Source organism: Rutidosis leptorrhynchoides, chromosome 6, assembly GCF_046630445.1.
Source record: "Rutidosis leptorrhynchoides isolate AG116_Rl617_1_P2 chromosome 6, CSIRO_AGI_Rlap_v1, whole genome shotgun sequence".
In the NCBI taxonomy this organism is placed as follows: Eukaryota; Viridiplantae; Streptophyta; class Magnoliopsida; order Asterales; family Asteraceae; genus Rutidosis; species Rutidosis leptorrhynchoides.
The window spans coordinates 170,689,724-170,707,313 of NC_092338.1; the positions used below are offsets into that span (position 1 = coordinate 170,689,724).

Below are 17,590 nucleotides of genomic sequence, written 5' to 3' on the forward strand. Positions count from 1 at the left end.
AGTGGTTCGTGAATCATTGAAATTTGGTCGATGTTAAATGAATGTATGAACACAGTTTCAAATTCTTGTGATTTAATTTAACAAACTTTGCTTATCGTGTCGGAATAATATAAAGATAAAGTTTAAATTTGGTCAGAAATTCCCGGGTCGTCACACTTATGGTCTCATTAATCTTGTAAAAATCCAAGCTTTCTAGCTTAGGGTTTCTTAACACTTGAGATCTAAGTTATTATTGTAGATCTCACTTACTTGGAACCTTTCTATGAGTTTATTGGTGATCAAAATCAAGTCTTCATCATCTCATATGATGAAGATGCATAAACTTGTGTCAAAAGGACAAAGGTTGAAGCTTTATTGTGTTTATACAATAAAGAGACAACTTTGATGTTCAAAACTTATAGAAAGTTAGCTTTTATTTTTAGTTATGTGTTGATGGTTAAAACTTGGTCATAATGATGCTAAAACATCAAAGAGTTGTACACTTGAGGCTTATACGCATCAAGGATGAGAACCATGATAAGCATCATGCACTAAAAAACCCACCGGAGCACTTATTTCTGTTTTTGGGGGTCTGATCAGACTCCTGGGACTTCTGAAAAGATGATTTTCAGATAGTTCGGTTTGAATAGATGAGTTTTCGTTCAAGACTCGCCTAAATCCGATATACGGTTTGGGATTTATAGCCTTCCGAAAATCACTACGCCTTCGTAATGACGTGCTGAAATTTCTGACCTACTCGCGCTTGAACCGTCGCCACGGTCAAACGACATCGAGTTAGGATCTTAAAATTGGAGAGCGGTAAGAGAACTCAGAAACGGAGCCTTGGCAACTGGCCGCGCATCATTTCAGTTTGTATAGAGGTCGTAGAAGCTGTCCAAATTCAGCCCTTTGTTTCAATCTCTATTCTTGTTGAAAACCTTACTTTATCTTTTACGTATGATGATGATGATACTTAAGACTTAACTTATTTTCTTGTAAGCTTTTGGGGACGATTTACTGATTTAGTAACCATTGACATAGGTTGAGGACCTTTTGGATCGACCAACTTACTTGTTTGGACCGACTTACTACTTGCTTACATTTTCGTATCGATTTTACCACACATTCACTGTGAGTTATAGCTCCCTTTTTACTTTAACTATTTTTGAGACTGAGAATACATGCGCTTTTTATGTTTTATGTGACGACCCGGAAATTTCCGACCAAATTTAATCTTAATCTTTATATGATTTCGATACGATAAGTAAAGTATGTAATGTGGAGTCTAGAAAATTTTAGAATGATGTTCATATATTCAATTGACCTTCGACTGCTCTCGACGATTCATGAACAATTAATTGTATATAGATATGTGTGTATGTATATATAAATAATAATTCAAAATTTAATTTGAAGTATTATATGTTGTTATTATTAAAAATTAATAAAATAAAAATAGGATATTATAATAATTATTATTTAAAATATATCTCTATATATAAATAAAGTATATTAAAAATAAAAATTAAATGATTGTAATACTCGTTTGATGTTTCGATTGATATTAAGCAAGTTAAATTCAAACTTATGTAATTTTAAAATAAACGGTGATACGAAAATGAGTTCTATAAATTTTAGGCTTATTAAAAATGTATTTAGGAACTATTTGTTAAGTTTTAACACTTTTTTATACTTTACCCAAAAATGAGAGGGACAGTTGATGTAATTTTTATTTAATAAATTAATGACCAAAATTTATACCATAATGATCAAAATAATTAAAGGTATTTAATTTAAAAATATGAAATTTTCTGAAGACTTTTCTTTGCCACTAATTACCAATGGAGTACGAAATCTAATTCGTGATAGACTGTCGGCAGAGTGACAGTAATATGCCCGTGAATTATGAAAGTAAGCCACTGTTTTTCTTTTGTCCATTCACTGATTTATATCTATTATTAACATATGCATATACATACATTTACATACACACATGCACTAACATATGATCAATCTCTCTTCACCACCTAAGTTTCACAGCCACCATGATCGACCAACATAATCATCACCACCTACGGCTCACCACCATCGCCACCCTACACCACCACTACAACACTAAATAACCACCATCATTATATTTTTATTTCTTGTTTCTTTTCTTTGTGAACTACCAACGAACAACCACTCCAACTTATCGAGTACCACTACTACTGCTGTTTATTTTTGTGTTTTGTTTCCTGCACTACTTGAACACACCACCATAACCATTGTAAACCCATTTAAACCCATCACCTTCAAACTAATTTTTTGTTGCGGTATCGACTTCTATGTTTCAATCAACCATCAAACCCACATCACCGGAGTCACCATACACAACCATTAACGGTCACCACTCGGTTAACCATCTTTCACCACCACAACACCTCCACCCATCACATTAACACCACCACCATCAAACGTGAAAACCACCACCGCTGCCATTCTGTTAATCAAAACTGCTACAGCGTTTCCTCATGCTGCTACGCTGTCATATGCATTATACTTCTCTATTATTTGAATCACACTCCAACAAAAATCCATCGACTACCATTTAAAGTTGATCATAACTTATGCCTTTGTCCTGATTATCAAAACCCACAAGACGAGGAAACAGTGAACGATTTATAGCGATGATTTTATGTTGATGATTATGATAAAGAAGATAAGATCATGATGATGATAACGAAAGATTAATTGCTGATGATGTTGATGTACGATCACAATGAAACCAAGAAGATGATGATGAAGATTATGTGAATTATGATAATGATCATGTTATTGCACTAGATCGAAACAAACACTCACCATCTTCACTGTTATCACCACCACCGAAGACTGTTACAAACCCATATATGAATTTGATGATGATGGGTCACGATGAAGGTGATCGCGATGATGATGACAACAGTGGTAAAAGATGGCGAAGTAATAAAGATGATAATGATGAAAACTATACGATGTTAACAAGGTGTGAAGATGAAAAATAGCATCTAAACTCTAAAATGATTAAGATTATAATCGATTAAGATAATGATGATTAACAATCTGTAGCTGCTATGAAGGATATGTTTTATTTTATATCATCGAAGTTACTGTGCGAATCCTGTGTTGTTAAGATACAATCGAACCCTTTTATTTAATGGGTCTTATGCACACTATTGGATCAGACAAAGTATTGGGCCATTTAAATTAAAGATTGGGCCGTAAAGTTTGGTTGCATTCTTGGGCCGAGTTCCTGTTATGATCATTGGGCTTTGGCCGATTATTTTTTTGTGTTGGAGAAGAGGTGAAACAGTCAGATAGGTTATATGGTTTTTAATCTACGATTTAAACAGAAATATTTAATTAGAGGAATGGTTAGGCAATGTGACGGGTAGCGAGAGGTCACGGGTTCGAGCCCGGTTCTGAGCGTTTTCTTTTTAAATGAGTTTTTGAGGTAGTTCTCCATTTTAAAAATTATTATTATTACTATTATTATTATTAATTGTTAATATTATTTTTATTATTGTTATTATTGATATTATAATTAATATTTGCTAGTACTATTATTAAGTATGATCAATTTTAGAATTATTATTATTTTAATAAAAGTATTATTATTAAGATTATCATAAGTAATAAGGTTGTTACAATTATTATTACTAAGTACTAAGTATTAATATCACAAAGTATAATTTTCATTATCATTATTATTAAATTATTTAATTTATTAAAAACTACTGATATTATCACTATTATGAGATTATTATTAAAACTATCATTATTATTATTATTATTATTATTATTAGTATTATCTATATCATTATTATTAAAAATAATTACGTTTATGAAAATAAAAGTTTTAAGAATATTATTAAGGTTATAAATATGTTTTAATCATATTAACAAAATTTATATAAATATTCATATATAACATGTTAGGTATTTTTATTAAAATACCAATCAAATATATATTAATATAACTATATAAAGATTAAACATTTTGAATATATACACAAACTAAATAAGTATAGTATATAATTTAAGATATAATATATAAACTTGTTTGATTACGATTATATGTTTTAATAAATATACAAATGATATAGGTTCGCGAATCCGAGGCCAACCTTGCATTATTCAGTACCGTCGTATGCATATTTTTACTACAGCATATCGTATCATGAGTTTATTTGCTCCCTTTTTAAATGCTTTCGCAATATATAATTTTGGGACTGAGAATACATGCGCTGCTTTTATAAATGTTTTACTAAATAGATAAAAGTAATCGAAACAACATTCTATGGTTAGATTATCGAAATTGAATATCACCCTTTTAGCTTGGTAGCCTAAGAATTAGGAAACAGACCCCCTAATTGACACGAATCCTGAAGATAGATCTATGGGCCTAACAAACCCCATCCAGGTTATGGATGCTTTAGTACTTCGATTTTATATACAGATGAGTGTACCTGTATACTTGGGGATATTCTATATGCATTTGTTAATGTCAGTTACCAGGTGTTCACCATATGAATGAATTTTTATACAGATGAGTGTTCCTGTATTATAATTTTTGCAGATAAGTGTTCCTACAGTTAAAAATAAAAATTAAATCTTGTGGTCTATTAAAATTATGAAAATGATTGATTACGATAAACTAATGCACTCACCAACCTTTTGGTTGACACTTGAAAACATGTTTATTCTCAGTTATTAAGGAAATCTTCCGCTGTGCATTTGCTCATTTTAAAGATATTACTTGGAGTCGATCATCGCAATGGGACCAAATGTTGATGAATTCGTCCAGGAGGATTAGGACGGGTCTCTACAGGTGGTATCAGAGCGGTGGTCTTAGCGAACCAGGTCTTGCATTAATGTGTCTAACTGATAGATGTTTAGATGCATTAGTGAGTCTGGACTTCGACCATGTCTGCATGTCAAAAGTTTTGCTTATCATTTCGTGTCGAAAATTTCCTACTTATCATTCTTAGGGAATCACTTGCTTATCATTCTTAATCTAGACATATATTACTGCCTGGATTGCATGAATAGTGTACAGACAAAAATTCATATCTTAGCGTATCTGTTACTATAAACTTTACCTGACATATTCTGTAAATTCCTCCGTAATCTACGAAATCTTTTGTTCTATATATATAGATATTCTATGTAAATAGAATACCGTCTGATAGTCGAAAATCATTTCATATCGAAAAACCCTTTACTCAATCGTACGAAATGAAACTCGCCACTAGTTCAAGTTCTTCGGAATCCGACGGCTATTCCGACATAGATGTTCACCTAAGCTCCAAAAGCAGCGTCACCGGAATGAATCAACCAATCAGCCATCATCAATTCTGGATGAATTGGGGATGGGTTCGTAGTCGACTTAATCAATGGAGACGCGAAGGAAGCGATCCCTCCCACCAACCGAATTCACCTTTTAGCGAAGAACCTGAAGCACGTACCGGAGAACCAGTCCGAAACACCATTTTCACCCTCATTTCCAGAATAGCTTGTAACGATTACATAATATCTACGATTCTAGATCTCATTCATCCATTCGTTCCGACCGACAATCATTCTGGAGTAATAGAAGAAGTCAACGAGCTTCGCGCCCGACTAATAGCTTTGGAGAATATGATGCACAATTTGCAAGCATCACCGGCATCAACAGTACCAACAACATCAGCACCGACAGCACCAGTACCACCGACAACACAAGCCTCAACACTACACGCCTCAAACTCACAGTCTGTACCTCCAGCATAATCATCATACTACATGATGTCCTACATCGATTATCTTCGTTCTACATGACGTTCTACATCATTTATCTTCGTTCGACATGGCAAATATGTAATCTCTAATGTTTTAGAGATTAAATATATATTTTTACGGTAAATCATATGAGTTTAATATCATATTAACTCATTAAATTCATGGTAACATCTGAAGAAAATGTATATATAAGTATATTTTCATAAAGAAGGTAATTAAAAGTTCTTTTTTACAAACTGTTAATGGTGAAAATATTTTAACGAGTAGGTAATACCCGAGGAATATTTAAATTTCACATTAATAAGCTACACTGTACATTCTTCGAATCTGATTCAACAGTCATTTACTATCCTACTTACATCCACAGATATATGTATCCGTTCACCGCAGAATAACCATTTTCATTCAATTTCATATCTGGATTTTGACCTATCAGAATCTGACAAGTGGCATAATGAAGAAAATATTCGACAAAATAAAATTTGTTAGAAACTAACAAATTAATTATGAGATATTCTGTTAAGAATTCACGCTAACAAAATCCTAGCTAACTGTTCCTAGCTAACTGTTAATTCCTTATTACATTTAATTATCGCAATTTTAATTCTCGCAATTTTATTTATCATCATTTAATTTCTGTTATTTATTTTACGCACTTTAAATATCGGGACACGTATACAATGTTTTGACATATCACATTGACGTCATCTATATATATTATTTGGAATAACCATAGACACTCTATATGCGGTAATGTTCGAGTTAGCTATACAGGGTTGAGGTTGATTCTCAAATAATATATACACCTTGAGTTGTGATCGAGTCTGAGACATGTATATAATGGGTCACGACACGTATTAATTAATTTGAATATTATATATTAAACTATATATGAATTATTGAACTACTAACTGTGGACTACAAATTGTGGACTACCAACATTGGACAATTAAAATGAATTAAAATATTGATTATAACATATGAAACTAAACATTTCTTCAAGTTTGCCACTTGACTTCATCTTAAACCTCATTTGTATCTGGACGATTACAATCTGCGTTCAAACCTTTCATGATTCTTGAAAACACCACAATCGAGAGGATGAACCAACCGCACTTCATCTACGGAAGGAAAGATTTATGCATATAGTTATGCACCTGAAAAACTCTCGAAAACTGAGTAAACATTTAACACATAGCTGTGCTAGCTCTTTTGGCATTGTTGTTACCGAAAATAACATTGCAATTCTTTTTCAAATTAGCCAATTTTGTCACAGCTCCAACAAATTAGCTTCAACTTTTCATTTGAATAAACCTTATTATAAAGATTACCCCTTCATCATCGTTACCAGGGAACCGTTTATATTCCACCATATTACCAGAAGAAGTACCAACAATATGACAACCCTGAAATTTCCGACTAAATTTAAACCTAACTTTTATATGATTCCGACGATTCACGAACAATTTTATGTAAATATATATATATTAATTAAAAACGTTATGTGTTATAATAATTTCTATTATTTAAACGATTTTAAAATAAACTTTAAAATATAATTGATTTTGAAAAACTAAATATTAAATAAATATTTCAAATATATATTTCAAAATGAATATATATATATATATATATATATATATATATATATATATATATATATATATATATATATATATATATATATATATATATATATATATATATATATATATATATATTTCAATGTAATGAATTAGTAAAAAGAAAATAATACTTATCATGTATTAAATGTAATAACAATAATAATAATAATGAGACTAAAAAGAATCCCAAACAAATACATCCTTATGTTGACTAAAAATAAATAAAAGTGTATAAACTAGTACATCCTTATGTTGACTAAAAATAAAATTTTAAACTAGTATACATATAGTCAATTTTGGTACATAAAGTATGTATTTTTATATTGAAATTTTAGGCTATAAATACTCATGAATGCAAGCATTAACCTTGCACCATTTCTCACACTTACAAAGTGTTTCTTTCTTTCTCTCCATTATCATCTTTGTTCTTACACTTCATTATTAGTATTCTTAATCAAGAATCAAACCACTAAAGGTAGTTATAAGCCTACTGAATTATAACATAATCACACCACTAAAGGTAGTTATAAGCCTACTGAATTATAACATATTATTATTTATACATAAAATACTACGACGAAGTCATGAGCGGGTCATTTCAAAACGGGTTTTATGAGCGGGATAGAGCTAAGGAAAGTATGGGTTATAGCTATGGAGATTATGGGTATTGTTCGTGAGGTCAACCTAGCATTTGTAATGTCCGTTACATCTCATTTTGGTATGGAAAATGTCTGAAATGCGTGTTTCAATCCCTGACTCGAATCGGAACCAACCATACTGATATTGAAGCTTCAAAACACACATAAATCACCAAAAACACTTCAAATCACCTCTATATACAAGAGGTGAAATATTTAACCATTAATCATCAATAAATTTTCAAATAATGTGCGAAACTAATGATAACGAGATGGATATTGTGATTGAAAATGTTTACGATTTGAGCAATATCACTCTCTTAACTAATAAGCACATAAATTTAATGTAATATCCTCTTTAAAATTATATCAAGAACAAATATTAAACAACTATATTCAAGTTTCTATTCATATAAAGGTTAATACGGTAATTTTACATCATTAACTTTGCTCACTTTAAGTGATTATCAATAATTCAGAACCAAACCCATTCAGAACCTTTGAATCATTCAGATTATGTAGCATTAAGCGTTTAACCATTCAGTTTTTTCAAACACACCCTTAAGTTTTAGTTTTCATTTTTGCTTTTCGTATTTAGTTTCACGTTTCGGTTTTCAGGTTTTCAATTTCATGTTTAGATTTCAGTTTTGCATTTCGCGCTTCATTCCTCACTTTTGTGTTTTACGTTTCAGATTTCAGTTTAATGTTTCGCGTTACGTGTTTCACTTTTCAGTTTCACGTTATGTGTTTAAATTTTCAATTTCACCTTTCTGTTTCACGTTTCATTTTCACATTTAAGTTTTTAGTTTCATATTTTTTTTAGAGTTTCGCAATTCACTTTCGCATGTCTCATTTTGCGTTTCATGTTTTAGCATTTAGTTTCGCATTTTGTGTTTAAATTTTCAGTTTTACTTTTCTATTTCACGTTTCAATCTTAGTTTCAGTTTCACGTTTCAGTTTTTGGATTCGTGTTTTGCATTTCGCATTTCAGTTGTTCAGTTTCGAGTTTCAGTTATAGTTTTATGTTTTGCATTTCATTTCAATTGTTCAGTTTTGCATTTCATTTTTAGTTCTGCATTCCAGTAAACATATAATGTAAACGTAAAAGTAAAAGGTAAAACATAAACGTACAATGTAAAACGTAAAGGTATCACGTGAACTTAAAACATGAAATGTGAAACATAAACGTAAACGTAAAAGTAAATGAAAAATACAAAACGTAGTAAAACACAAAGGTAAAACGTACACGCAAAACGTAATATGTGAACGGTAAACGTAAAATGTAAATGCATAATGAATACATAAAACGTAATTTTAAGCGTAAACGTGAAACATAAATCGTAAACATAAAACGTAAACTATAAATGTAAAATGTAGCACCAATACAATGGTGACTCTATGTGGTGGGGTTAGTAACACCACTACTTTGATTTTTTTACAGAGTAACATTCAAATTATATAGGTCATCAAATTATGTAAGTCATCACTAAATTATACTATAGGACCCCATATATTTTTAATATTTATTATTTTTTTAGAATTAAATAGTCACTAAATATAATTAGTTTAGTTAGAAATCTTGAGATTTGATCTTAGAATCGACATTGCAACAATAAGATGTTATCCAACAATTATGATGCAACTCCTCATGACTATAAGCAAAAATGTTGATGTATCACACAACAATATTGTAGTTGAATATAATTAATTGCTTCATGAGTTGCTATAACTAAGGCGTGCTGGAGGGGTATTGACCCCTCCTAAAATTTGTAGTTTGTTGAGTTACAAATATCAAAGTTTCATTATTATTTACCTTTTTAGGAATCTCAAAGCCCTAAGATATAATTTATGAGGATTGAACTTGGTTCTATCCTAAATATACTCAAGCATCCAACTATCAAGCTATCCATTAGGGTTACCAGAGTTTGGAGTTTTGAATTAACAAAGTCGGAGTCTATTAAAAAGATATAGTCAAAATGGTGAAGGCTAGCCTTGCAAAATTTACGTCATCGACGATTCACTTTACAAGAGTTTCAGGTTCAAACCTCGCTAGCAACATATCTTGACGTGTCAAGAAAAAAAAAACGGTCATGAAATAATCCAGTTAGGCCACATACATTTGAATAAAGATAATTCCCCTTCTCCGAGCAACCGGAACAAAAAGAAAACTTTATTCATTTACTCATTACCAGTTTACACTTAAATAATTTCACCCTTCAAAAATCTCATTCCAGTTCCACTAGTGACTATAAACAAAGGAGACAACAACTACCATATGCAAATGTTAATATGTTCTCTATGCCAATTCTCACAAAGCATGACAGCTTTTTCAACATCTCACTTCTCATGTCATTGTACAACTAGTTCACTCTGTGAGTTGGGATGGAGTTCATGTAACCGAGGCTACGAACAAGATTGTAGTCGATTTCATTTTTAGTAATGGCTTTACGGATCCACCTTTCAAGATCCATTGCTTCTAAGTTCATTTGGGCTAGTAGATTGTTTCATTGTACATTAGATGAGTGTTCCCAACAAGTAGTAACACAAATAAGTAAATTGAAAAGCAACATTTCTGAGGCTGAAAAACTAATATGAAAATTGGATAAATTGAATGAATTGGCACAAGAGAGTAAATTAAACAGTATCATAGTCACTCAAAGTTGTGTAATGTGAAATATATATAACACGAATGTTACAATATGAACAAGTACAAAGTCATGCAATTAGTTCAAGGAAAATAATCAGTCTCAAGAACAGGTTGCGTCCTTATGCCAAAAGCACAAGGCATTTTACTATGTCCAACATATTTGGTATCCAAAACCTCACTTTTTTCGGATTCTGTTTCCATTTTTTGAATTTTTCTCTTTTCGACGAATCTAATTATCTTAAATAAAACAAATCCACACAACAAGAATCCAACGCATCCAACGCCAAATCCAATCACCCACAGTTTCCATACATGATGCGTGCTTGGGACCCGCGCCACAATCGCAAAGTACCCTTGGCCCCACACTTCACACGTGTGAGACAACGACATGTTGGTTATTGTAGTCCTCCCATTTGAGTAAAACTTGACACATTTTCCTCGAGGAAGCCACACAGAAGGGAATCGAACCATAATTGGGTGTCGAATGAGAGGTAAATCAAGTTTGGTGGTCGTAGAAGTAAATTGACCATTTTGCCCTTTCGCGTGTCTTACACCGTATGCACTAATACCGAGAATCGGGGTGACAAAAGTGTAATTTGGCATATTATAGTAATAAGATGACCAGTTACCTAAATTTGAAAAGACTAAATCTAACCATGTAACATTAGGGTTAGGATATATCCTTGGAGGAACACGAAAATAACTCAAGTTAGCTCCTTGAGCCCAAACACTCGAGCTTTGTAACTGAACAACCGAAACTTCCATTCCTGTAAAATTCGATGGTAGAGATACATCATATAATTTACCAGCTTTTGGATCTTTTGGTATCGATTTCTTAGCATGATCCTGAAGAAAATCATCCAACGAATCGTTGTGGTAAATGTCAATGGCATTAAATAAATTTAACGTACATAAACAATAAAAAGTCACTAGTTTGATGATAAATGTTGTTTTGGACTCCATCAACATGAACACGAAACAATGTTTTCGGTGAAGTCCCTCACGCCAACATCCTTATATTGGCAAAAATCTTTAATGGGACAAGAAAAAAGCCTAGATCAAAATCTTGTTAATAGGTATGGTATAAATCTGCCTAGTTCCGAAACCAAACCTTATAAACATTAAAATTGAATGATTATCAGTATGTTAAAGATGGATGTATTGATGTTTTGCTAAGTATTTGACAAAATGGTGTGGATGTTTTCACTTGTTCCGATGATGTGGAAAAATAGGAATGAAATTATTGGTAAAGTTTGAGAGGGTGTAGTTTAGTCCGACCGAGTCTTTTGCTAATTTCTAGCTCTTTTTGACACCTTAAATAAGACACAATGTAACCATTATTTTGACTGCTTCCTACACATTAACAAATTTTCGGACTTTCAATACAATTTTAAACAGTAATGTTGAACATGCAATTTCGATTCGATTTATATAATAAAAAACTTGCGTTATCTTTTTAAGTAATCGAGGAAACTCTTCTATAAATGAGCACATTGACTCCCTCATAGAAGTTAAAACCTAGGTAATCAAGCCCCCGAGCGCGAGACCTGGTACCGGGTTAATTGCGCATTATGCGCACCCTCTGGTCACACTCATTTTTTGAACAATTTGACATAGCCAGAATTTGAATGCGCGTAATGTGCTTCATTGGGCAACTCGGTAGCCACTCAGACAAATCTGCGTGGTTAAACTCGAGTTATCTTTATGACAAAATTGTAAAATAAATTTAAGGGAAGAAACACCACCCTCTAATTACATTGCACAAATATAAAATAAAAACACCAATAAGTTTAGCCCCAAACCAAGTATGTTGTATGATCCTTTAAACGTGGATTGTGAAGATAAACAAACAACCAATAAGAAATCTTCATTCCTCCACGTGTCACAACAAAATCATCACATTTAGTTTTCTAACAATAAAGACTTAAAAAAAAAATAGCTACTGAATAGATAGGACGAACATAACTTTGTGCGGACAACAATTGAGATGGCAACTTCCACCTCTATGGCGGCCACCGGCGTCCTGTTACCACGTCTTCCAACAATAACCACCGGTTCCCGTTGCTCCGCCTTACCTAACCTCCCTGCCCGTTCCTTTTCTACTTCCATCAAACAGGTTTCAGGTATTAAAACATTATCCGTTTGTATATTCCTTTAGAGTTGTTTTCATTCAGACATTTCGTCGAACACTTTGGTGAATTTGAAATCCCTGATGTTGTAAATGCTTAGATAGTGTATGAAATGGTGGATATAAATCGTTTTTTTATCAGAGTAATCAATTATTCAAGTGTTTAAGCATTTGTTTGATGTTATCAATTTGGTTGGTTCCTTGTGTCGAACATTTTTTCGAACACTTTGGTGAATGCTTAAATGTTGAAATTTGAAGTGTTTAATTGGAGAACTTGTTTGATGTTTTGTAGTAGTTTACATCAGTTGGATTATGAACTATATATTCTTTACAAAGACACTTATTTACTCAAAAGTTATAACTGTTAGTTGCAAATGAGAGTATTCGGATCCCTGTAATGCGGTTCGGGTTTCCTGTCCGAAAGCGCGTGCGTGCGTGGCAAATGAGAGTATTCGATGCCAACAACTTGCCTTTCAAAAAAAAAAAATAACTGTTAGTTGCAAGATAAATTATAGTTGCGACTGCACTACCTTGAGACGTAATTGATGGTATGTTTTCCATTGTAAAGATTACATTCTGGCTTTCTAAATAAGTGTTACTCGACGTTTGAAAACCCTTGATGAACTATAGATGTATCAAAGCAATTGTTGGTATGTTTTTCAATAAATGCTTGATGTAAACTTACTTGGCTGACTGTTCTCCTTGGTATAATTAACAATTAACTCGTAATATTGATTAGGATCCATAAAATTTAAATATACTCGTATTGAAAACATAAAACATTTGGTTAACTATTACATAATTGATTGAAATTGTGTTTCATGCTCCTTTGTCTATCAGAGTCAAAGAGGTCAACCCTGTTCCGCATCAAGGCCTCAGAAGAAGCATCTCCACTAGACACTAATGAGTTGTTCACAGACCTAAAGGAAAAGGTATATATGAGTTATTCACCCCTAATTGTTGCATATTTCCTTGTAATATTTCTTTTACATTTGTGTGTTGCTTAATATTTCTTGTCTGTAGTGGGATGCAGTTGAAAACAAGTCCACAGTTATAATCTATGGAGGAGGTGGAGTTGTTGCAATTTGGCTATCCTCGATCCTTATTGGCGCTATTAACTCCGTGCCGTTGGTAAGAAGTAGCCTAAATGTCTATCCCAAATGCATTTTTATACATTTGTCTATGTGTATTTGTGATCTGCGTAGAGGTGGCGAAGTGCTGGATCAGGCAGGTTGGATAACGAGTAAAAAATGTTGCAGTAAAAAGAAATACTTTTTGTATGGGTCAAAACATATTGACACGAAACAGTTTTTGATTAAAATTATATTTTTCATTAGATAATTAGCGTGCCAGATATGCTCTAATAGTATATAGAGATTGTATTATTTCTATAGTAGTCCAATTTTCGTTAGTACAATAAATTAAAAGGGTTTATGCATTATAAAACAATGTGTGCGGCGTACGACCCATTTGACCTTTTTTCTTTGGAGCTAATTTATAATATTACCTTTTTTTCAGTCAAAAATATCTAAATGGAATTTGATTACTATTTGGTCTTTTACTTTGAGTCATGAAGCCTTCTTTTCAAAAAAAAAAAATAAATAAATAAATAAATAAATAAATTGTGCTTTTGCTGTCTTGTATCATAAGTTATTTATTTGGGCGATTATAGTGGTATTTCTTACCCTGGAAAATAAGGAAACAACAAACAGCACAAATGCATATCGATATTGGCATTTTTGTAGCATTTACTAATTTTGTTTTCATGGTTTTGTAACATTATCAGCTTCCAAAGATCATGGAGTTGGTAGGACTTGGATATACTGGATGGTTTGTCTACAGATACCTGCTTTTCAAAGTATGAAACTTCACTTTTGGACCAACCAACTTTTATTTATTACATATAACTAAGTAGAAATATATCTGTGAAATGACTGATGATTTCTTGTTTTTTGTATTCCAGTCGAGCAGAAAAGAGCTGGCTACAGACATTGAGTCCATAAAGAAGAAGATTGCAGGGACTGAATAGATGGTTGTGGTTTGAATATAGTATAATACTACATTTACTCTGTTTGTCGAATATGAATCAATGTTTTTTTGTTCTTCAATTTTATGTACAAGAGTTATATATGGTCTTGTAATGTAGTATAGATCTTGATCTTGTGTATTGTGTTTAGCCCTACTACTTGTTTCCCTTCTACCTTCTAATAAAACTCGAGTACATTTCATCAATTTGATTAGGGGTTCCGGGAAACCCTTTCCGATCAACAAAACCACAAGAACAATTGGCTTGAAATAGTGATACTAATTCTTCTAATTCATTCTATTACTTACAAAAACAAAACCATACAATTATAATCACGTTCATCCTTACGAGGTCGTCGGGTTATAATCTGGTAACGGATCAGATACACAACCTAGTGAGTAGTGACTAGGTAATGATAACCTCAGAAGAAGTTTTAAATTCTCAAATACATATCCCAAATCCATTTTTATACATTAGTTTGTGTATTTGTGATCTAGGTAGAGGTAGCAAAGTGCTGAGGCAGGTTGGATAACGGGTAAAAAAGGTTGCAGTTAAAAGAAATACATTTGTATGGGTCAAAACACAAAACATGAATATTTAAGTTCCAACTTTCTTTAGATGATTAGAGTGCCAGATATGATATCTGATAGTATAGAGAGATTGTATTACTTCTGTAGTAATTCATTTTCGTTAGCATGATGAATTAAATGGTTTTATGCATAGAAAACAATGTGTGTAGCGTTCGACCCATTTGACCTTTTTCCATTGCAGCTAATTTACACTATTACCTTTTTGACAGTCAAAAATAACTAAATGGAATCTGATTACTAGCTGGTCTTTGCATTGAGTCATGACTCACGACTCATGAGGCTTTCTTTTTTTATAACAAAATTGTGCTTTTGCTGTCTTGCATCATAAGTTATTTATTTGAGAAATTAGAGTGGTATTTCTTTTCCGATTTTGTTTTCATGGTTTTGTAACATTATCAGCTTCCAAAGATCATGGAGTTGGTAGGACTTGGATATACTGGATGGTTTGTATACCGATACCTGCTTTTAAAGGTAAGAACCTGATGGAAAATCGTGTATACTTTTCATTCAGATTAACGCAGCGGATAGTTAAAATAAACTTATTATTACAAAACATGCACACGATTGACGGTTCCAACAAGATCCAATTACACCACTAGTAATTGTCATAATATATAAATTCACAAGAGGAGTTAAACGATATACCTTTCCTGAAGAAATGGATTGTAGGAGAGAAACTTACGATCAATAGTATGACCGTCTCTTTGGATAGTCCACACTACACTTCAAACGACGCCAATGGATGCTAGTCCAAACCCCAAGTAACGTATTACCAATAATCAAATTATTGTAATAATAATTATAACAAGTAGTACTCCGTATGATTGTGTTTAGAATGTCACCCAAAAATATAAGCTTGTATGTGTTTTGTTTTATAAAGCAAATAATAAGAAGTAATATTGAGGTTTTCTTTTGATTTGTTTTTGTGCAGTCCGTAACACCACCAAAAACAACACATATATAATTTGTTGGCATATCACCAATTCTCAAATTCCATCATAAAAAAAATGCTCATCAATTATTTAGCTTTTGCTTTTGCTTTAACTTTAGCTTTTTTTTAAGTGGACACCAACTAATCCCATTTATTTGACAACAAAATGATCATGTATTAGTTGATCAACTATTAAAGTTATAATCATTGAGAAATTAATTAATCCACAATTAATTAATTAATTCAAATCAAAACAAGCATTCAATTTGTTCCGTTACTCAAGTAGTAAATATACATCATATGTATATAGATTTAATTTGACGTCTAGGTGTATATGTGTGTGACCCCGAAGGCTCAAATAAATTTAGCCATATAGTTATATGTTGTATCTTGCACACAAATCCTACAGACTCCCACTTGTGCATGGTACAACCCTATGTAACTATACAAACAATGGATAGCGTCTAGCAACACGCCATTGTCCCTAAATTCACGTGAGGATAGTTTCTCATAACTGCTTATAGTAAGTGTTAAATGTCATTCCTCCTTTTGTTTCAGATACTTGAGTTAAGCTTGAGATATGGATCATCGGTCATTCTCATTTGTTTAACAATTTTATTTCTCGATCTTAGAACTGAATTAGATCACCAAATTAATTAAGTATCATCTTAATTACATCTGAGTGCGGCCACACAAATATCTTATTCATTCATCGAGGAGCTCAAAAGTATCTAACTCCAAACATTTTGGAGGAACAAATCCTATATTGCATACACGTGTCTCTCACGAGCTTTACATTATACCCAATAATGGCCTTTATTACAGCCTTATTCAGGACATCATTTAACCATATCAAAGTACAATATTTCACACATCAAAACCGGCGTGCATCTCAAGTCTAAGGACATAAAAACATAATCACTAAAAGATTCACTACTGACAACCATCCATGTAGTGATATCTCGGTTGGGTCATTCCAATATTCATCATCAATGAATACATATGAATTTTGGTCTCTACAAGTTAACTATTTATCATCAATAAATATAAACCAAAACTTCATATTAATCTTAATTCATGTTATTCCCATAACATGATCGATTATGGGGATTTTGAATAATCAACAATTACTCATGGATTAAACATGCTAATATAGAACATAGTGATATAAATGAAAATGATCATACCGTCAATATATCAATTCATTATGATAAAACTGTTTAA

The 17,590-nt window shown here is 32.2% G+C and overlaps 2 protein-coding genes across 2 annotated transcripts; one reads left to right on the plus strand and one right to left on the minus strand.

Moving 5' to 3' along the window:
- Positions 1-10,772: 10,772 nt before the first annotated feature.
- LOC139854252 (uncharacterized) lies at positions 10,773-11,654 on the minus strand. Its single transcript, XM_071843568.1, has one exon. It carries the CDS (start codon positions 11,652-11,654, stop codon positions 10,773-10,775), a length of 882 nt encoding a protein of 293 aa, XP_071699669.1.
- A 970-nt stretch (positions 11,655-12,624) lies between these two features.
- On the plus strand, positions 12,625-14,980 carry LOC139852269 (protein CURVATURE THYLAKOID 1A, chloroplastic-like). Its single transcript, XM_071841520.1, has 5 exons — positions 12,625-12,814; positions 13,660-13,751; positions 13,843-13,950; positions 14,606-14,677; positions 14,783-14,980. The coding sequence occupies exons 1-5, from the start codon at positions 12,679-12,681 to the stop codon at positions 14,846-14,848; spliced, it is 474 nt and encodes a 157-aa protein (XP_071697621.1). The 5' UTR covers positions 12,625-12,678; the 3' UTR covers positions 14,849-14,980.
- Positions 14,981-17,590: the final 2,610 nt, after the last annotated feature.

Coding starts and splice junctions, on each gene's coding strand:
- LOC139854252 (XM_071843568.1), bottom strand. CDS start 11,654: ATGGAGTCCAAAACAACATTTATCATCAAACTAGTGACTTTTTATTGT.
- LOC139852269 (XM_071841520.1), top strand. CDS start 12,679: ATGGCAACTTCCACCTCTATGGCGGCCACCGGCGTCCTGTTACCACGT. Junction 12,815..13,659: donor TTCCATCAAACAGGTTTCAG/GTATTAAAACAT, acceptor TTTGTCTATCAG/AGTCAAAGAGGTCAACCCTG. Junction 13,951..14,605: donor CTATTAACTCCGTGCCGTTG/GTAAGAAGTAGC, acceptor TAACATTATCAG/CTTCCAAAGATCATGGAGTT.